Source organism: Brassica oleracea, chromosome C7, assembly GCF_000695525.1.
Source record: "Brassica oleracea var. oleracea cultivar TO1000 chromosome C7, BOL, whole genome shotgun sequence".
NCBI lineage: Eukaryota > Viridiplantae > Streptophyta > Magnoliopsida > Brassicales > Brassicaceae > Brassica > Brassica oleracea.
The window spans coordinates 13,033,687-13,040,398 of record NC_027754.1 but is presented as its reverse complement, the minus strand read 5'-3'; the positions used below and the strand labels follow the sequence as shown (position 1 = coordinate 13,040,398).

The 6,712-nt window shown below is 30.5% G+C and overlaps 1 protein-coding gene across 2 annotated transcripts; it reads right to left on the bottom strand.

The window, feature by feature from the left end:
* Positions 1 to 387: 387 nt before the first annotated feature.
* Positions 388 to 3,222, bottom strand: LOC106301163 (probable esterase KAI2). Of its 2 annotated transcripts, none has more exons than XM_013737506.1 (2): positions 2,768 to 3,222; positions 388 to 1,041 (listed from the first exon to the last, which is right to left on the bottom strand). In XM_013737506.1, the coding sequence occupies exons 1-2, from the start codon at positions 3,154 to 3,156 to the stop codon at positions 621 to 623; spliced, it is 810 nt and encodes a 269-aa protein (XP_013592960.1). In that variant the 5' UTR covers positions 3,157 to 3,222; the 3' UTR covers positions 388 to 620. The 2 variants fall into 2 exon arrangements, with proteins under 2 accessions (XP_013592960.1, XP_013592959.1); XM_013737505.1 differs by having other exon boundaries at positions 388 to 1,053; positions 2,768 to 3,216.
* Between the last annotated feature and the right edge of the window lie 3,490 nt (positions 3,223 to 6,712).

Sequence of the window (6,712 nt, the reverse complement as noted above, 5' to 3'; positions counted from 1 at the left end):
ACGTTAAAACTCATTCGATAAGAACTACTGGTAATTAGCCTCCAACAGATACACATCTCATTTTTTTGAAAAAGCAGATACACGTCATATGGAATTTACCTAATCAAACATCGAAAATGGCTAAACCACAACGTCCACAATAATTGTCTTGTGTATGTTTTTTTCTTTTCTTTTGAACACCAATTGTCTTGTGTATATGTGTAACAACAATTTATAAGGAATGGTCACAAGAATAAACAAGATCAAAGAAATGTCGTTAAAATTCAAGAAAATGATTATGCATGTTATTCATCAACTTGTTAACGTTTACATAGGAACATCTATGTAGTCGGAGGATTCTAGTTTAAAGTAAACTGATTACTCCAATAGAAAGCAATTCAGTTTAACTTAACCCAAAGAAGTGATGCGCCACTTAATTAGTTACCTCCTTTACTCTCACTATGATAATCTCTTTATCTTTTAACTTATACTGGAAATTACTTTGTTGTACTAATAGATACACACTCACATTACACAAACATAAAGAGATACTACTACTAAGCGACACACTTCATAATCTTAGTAACACAATATTATAGACAAGAAGAATATCGACGCAAATCATTTATTATATTCATCCTTCAAAGCTGGAGGAGGCGCTTCATGACGCCAAGCAGCTCAATATGTGACGTCATTTGTGGAAAGTGACCCATCGCGTCCTCAATAATGTCCACCGTCGATTCCCCTTTGATCTTCTCCTGCAAGAAGTAAGCGACGGAGACAGGTACAACGACGTCGTTTCTTGGTTGTATGACGTGGCAAGGCACTGACACTTGGTCCAAGAGCTTTCTCTCGTCACTGCCAAATACAATCTTAGCTAAAGCAAGAGCCGTCTCGGGCTTCATCTTTTTAAGGCATTTCTCGAACCTCTGGACGGACAAAGAGTCTCTTGAGTCAACCACTACGGAGGTGAAAGCAACCGCCCAAGCCTCGTAGTTGGAGCTAATGCTGGTGATGATCGTGTCAATGTCTTTTGATTCAAACCCTCCTCTGTAATCCTCACTGTTTATATACCTATAAATTTTAATTGGTTAGAAATTAAAATAAACCTAATGATTTCCATTTCAGTCTATGAAGTACTGACTTTTATACTAAATTTGATCATTTAATTAAAGTTGTTTACGAGAGTTATTGGTTGGACTTTATCTCACTACTTTAGCTTTATTTATTTTTAAAGCACTTAATTTTATCAATCATGTTATAGCTTTATTTTTGAAAGTTAAAGCTTACAACATATTTCTATTAACTTTTACCAATCATGCTTTATCTTTACTTTTACGGCTACATCAAAAAAATTAAAGCAATTTTTTTCTTATGTATTTTAGACAAAAAAAAACTATATCTTTGTTTTATAGGCCGTAGAAACTGTACAATGAAAAAACTATCTATAATATCAAATAAATTAGAAAATCATAATAAAAACATCTATAAATATTTTAGTTTAATTCTGGGTGTTTTTAAAATTATCTATTTTTTTTTTAAAAACATAAATATTATTACATATCACATTTTAAATAACAGTACACTTTTATAATTTATAAAATCATTAATATAAATTATTTTAGTTGAAAAAAATAATTATTTTATATATACGTCATATATTTTATTTTGAAATATTTATAGTTTACAGCTACAACAAATTTAAGTACAGCAAAAGTTTCTTCATAAAAATATACGGTAACAACTTTACAAATACAACCAACTTACTTACAAATAAATTTTTACAGCTAAATTTTTACCGTCACAGTCGAACCAATCATCGTATATAAGCACGTTCCATTAGACGACATATACAGTCAAACACTCAGCTGTTGCATTAATTTATGGCCGACTTTCTCAACTATAACTATAATAAACAAATTAAATCTTATCAGTCAAAATGATAATTCATCCTTTCGCGGATACTGTTTGATAAAATTGGAACTAAAACATTGGCCCTAGCCCCTAGGTAAAGATTTTTTCGGGATAACTAGTAAATATTTTTTGGCCCTATGTAAGATGACACGCACTAATAGAAAAAAAAATTGTATGTTGTTGTTAAAAATTATTTACAATACAAGAAATTGATCGCAATTCAACAACTCTATATATCGGAGAATAAGCTGCTTGGAAGATGAATGGTCCACAATATATATGCATATCTACTTTCTTATGTTTGATTGGTTTATTTATATAAATCTACTATATACACACATGACAAAGTAGCATGCAGATATAGGTTGTAGGGAAATAAGACAGGATCATATATGTCATATCCATCTAACAAGCTAGAAGATGATCTTGGCCACATGCTCAACACTTGGCAACAGTTACAACTTCATACAAGCCACATAAAATCCATTAATTATCGGCTAAACCATTATCATAAACCATATTTTTCGTCATTTTTAAAGGTATTTTTCGTCTTCTTTCATGAAACACTTAATCATCAGGAATATTCGTACGATCGATGGGATGGTATAACGTCTTTTTGAATTATGATTGCATGTTCTATATTTCTCTTTAGAACGTAATTATAATTGCTAGTCATTTGCTTCATCTTATTTCCGGGACAAATACGCATTATTTACCTCTCTTATTTTAGCCATATCTAACATAGTCCTAAGTGATATTACATCCAAGAGAGAAGATTACACATGTCTCTGGGTTTTACGACTTTTCTTGCTTCTACAAATAATTTTTTTCCAATTTTAATTAAAATTAAGGAGAAGGGTTAGATTGAGGTTACCTGGGTGAAGCAGCAATAGGGATAAGATTTGTAAACAAATCGGGCCTTTTAATAGAAGCAGCACAACCGATCATGCCCGACATGGAATGGCCTACGAACACAACGGGGCCAAACTTCAACTCCTCCATAAGAGCAATAAGATCGTCAGAGAAGGGGTCGAGGGAATTATACTTTGAAGGATCGTATAGAGTTTGGTCTTTGATGGCTCCAGAGAAAAGCCAGTCAAAGACTAAAACCTTAAAAGATTGGGACAGAACCGGTATTATCTTGTCCCAAACCGACTGGTCGCCTCCAAACCCGTGCGCCAATACCATTGACCTCTCACCAGAACCGATGATCTTGGCGTTCATAGCGGCTGAGAGACTGGATATCTTCTGGTTAACCACCATTCTTAACTATAATTGCGCTTTTAGAGATGAGACAAGGGCTTTAGTATCTTTTGTGCATATATATAAAGGGAGAAAATAAATGGATTAGGTCTATATATGGTTCTTAATTGACATCCAACCACCGATTTTATTAGGCTCGCATTTTGGTACATCCAACATTTATGGCCTTTTCAACAATGACTGTATTTGTATTCATTGTTCATCTACATAGCATCTTATAGGAAAAATCAATATTCACCATAAATAAAACATACTCCGTCTGTTCTCTAAAGTAAGATTTTCTAGAGTATTCACGCTTATTAAGAATTCAATAAATGTTTATAATTTAATTTATTTGTTACTTTATTATACACTTTCCAATAACTTTTCACTAATGAAATTTAATCAATTCAAATATTCTCAATTAATATTTTCCGAAAGTATAAAAAAGTACCTTAATAATATAGAAAATCTATCTTTGTGAAACAAAAAAAAATTCTAAAAAATCTTACTTTCGTCGGAACGGAGGTACTATATGAAAACGAATCCTTACTTTTTGGTATTAAAAAGGTATAGTTATCTGGACTGAAAGTAAACTTACATGAACTACTTTTGTTTGTACATGTAAATGCACCATTAAGTATTGTGACGTGTAGACATTAATTAACATGATTTAAATACACTACACTAACATAAAATTAATACATATTATCATTAGTTAATCATGCTCTACCTAATGAAATGATCACAACGGCGAAATCTAATAAACTATTTACATCATTGTTTTTTTGCTCAAAACATCAATATTCATAATCATGTGGAAGTCTATCGTCTATGAATACGTGTAAACCTTCTGCCCACTATTTCCGTATAATTCTCCTAAAATTTAGAAGCTAATACCACAAATTTGATATTATTTTTAATTTATTTTCACAAGATTGACCATTTTCATAAATATCTTAAATTTGCGATTGAAAAAACTAAACTAACTCTTCTCAATCATTTATAAATGTTTTTTTTTTATCAAACACATTTATATATGCTTAAGAATTATTAATAGAAGCTTATAAATCCAACTTGTTTTTGTCAAACAAAAAGTTTATAAATCCAACTCACACCTTAAATACTAAATCTTAAACAATAATCACTAAACCATAAACCTAAATGTTAGGGTATTTTTTTTATTGAACGTGGATCTGAAAAGTAGTATCCAATTTATGGTATTTGAAAAAAATTCTAAAATTAATATCAGTCTACTATACATCTACGTAGGGTCGATAGATCAAAATAGAGACGGGAGCGACTTGTAATTTTCGAGAGTTTAAAATATGCAGATAAGTAATGGATACGAAGAAAAATAACACGATATAAATTGTGTACTCAATGTTTTAGTTTGTGAAGCACATAACAGCAATGATCTACTTTACATATCTGATATTTCAAAAGTTTATATTTAAAAGTTTAGCTGTGTGTGGAGTCGATCTCCCCCACCAACCGGGAAAAGTTGGTATAAAAACGAAAAAAGTATGGTGATAAGAGTTGTACTCTTTTGACTTCTCAATTAACGAAAAAATCTAGTTAATTGCATAACTTTTGAAAATATTTCTAATTTATTTTGCGTTCTTAGTTTGCATTTTGAGTTGGTATTTGCACTGGTCATTAGAATGATTATGGGATTGACGACCATAATCCATTACATTAAGTAAGATTTACAGTATTTTTTTTTATACAACATGTCTTAATATTTCATTATATATATATGTTCTTTTATACGTTTATATGCCAACAGTTATATATTGTGTGTTATTATTAAAGTAGAATATACTCGTCTCCTTTTTGTGCACAAGAAACTCAAATAAATTATATAATAATTTGTCAGATATAGATGGTAAATAACCAGAAAAGAAAAATCAAAAAACGCACAAAACAAATGAACTGTGTTCTCATTTCGTTTAATATTTATAGATTTTCAAATCACTGGGGAAAAACAAATTGAATATTATACATGTTAATAAAATACTTTAGAAGGAAACATATATTTTACGTTTGGAACAAACAGATCCTTAAATACTAAACACCTTCATTATATCTACCATGGATTAAAGGATTAACAAAAAAAAATTTATGTTTAGGTAAAGCCTTGCAAAAAATAAGAAACAAATGAACTCCTAAACGATCTTTGGGACTAGTGGTAGCTTACCAATCCGTGACGAAGATGTATTGGTCATTTAGCAATAATAAAAACATAACCAAACAATGAACAAGCGTCCAAACTTTGATTTTTTTTTTTGTTTTTTTTTGAGAAAAGCGTCCAAACTTTGATGATAGCAAAAAACCAAAAACGTAACCACTAAAATGTTGAAGCCAAAAAGTGTAAGGTCGCAGTATTGTATTACTCAAATGTGTATGACGTTTAGATTGGTTCAGAGACTAATAGCTTGAGATAGTTTGGTTATAATAAGAAGACAGGGAACACACAACCGCACATGAGGAATCTGGAGGACCAGACCCAAAAGTTTGGTTTTGTCCATACCTTGTCTTTTTCCTTCTTCCAAATTTGGACCTTTACAATCCTACGTCAATGTCAGGATAAAAATATAAAAGATCTAAATATACTTACAGTTTATTGACTTCAGGTAGTTATAATGTTTAAATGTCATTTAGTAATTTTCTACTAATTGACGAAGCTCATAGTTGTGTTCTCAATTGTCTAAATCTTATTGGTGACTAGATTTAAAAAGAATATTATGTACTGAGAAAAAACCTTTTGGGTTCTGTTTCTTTCTTCAGAATGCTGATTTACAGATGTAAACACTTTATTAAAGAAATATTTATAATCAATTTTCGGGCCATACTTTTCTTTGATAGATTGAAAAAATAGTGTTCACCGCACATATTGTTAAAGATGTATAAAATAAATAAAAGCTGTTAATTTTTTTGAAAATTGTTAAAAAGAAGTTAGTGGCAAAAACTTTGTAAATTTTCTTTGGTTGATTCATGATCCTTTCTTTTTGTCTCCGATATCTTTTTACTAGTATATAAATGCATATGATGAATAAAAAATAATACTGCTTAATTACCTTTTGGGAAAATATATGTAAGTTTCAAATAGTTATAAATTGCCTTAATCTTGATTTTATATATATATATTGTTTTCAGTGACAAGCGATTAAAAAATATTCAACAAAAACATCATTATAAAAAGAGTGAATTTGCGAAATAGCTAAGTTTGGGAAGATAATTAAGTGCAGGTCACTCATTTTGACATAATTAGGTAACTAACAATTGTGTCTCTTTTGATACGGTTTTAACCATTTCTCATACAAGTAGCAGGTGAAAGGGAAGAAGGTGAGTTGACGTAGACAAAGAAAAATATGGCTAGTATTATAGCAAATAATATATGGCCAGGAGTGGAGAAAAGAGAGACATCCACGTTACATATTTATTGACCACATATGTATGTACTTACTGAATGTTATATTCCATACCACACGAAGTAGTACAGAAGGACTAAAACCACATCCATAATCCTTAAATACTAAACACTATCCCAACTCCTAAATACTGAATCATAAAT

Coding starts and splice junctions, on each gene's coding strand:
- LOC106301163 (XM_013737505.1), bottom strand. CDS start 3,156: ATGGTGGTTAACCAGAAGATATCCAGTCTCTCAGCCGCTATGAACGCC. Junction 1,054..2,767: donor CCTATTGCTGCTTCACCCAG/GTAACCTCAATC, acceptor TAAAATTTATAG/GTATATAAACAGTGAGGATT.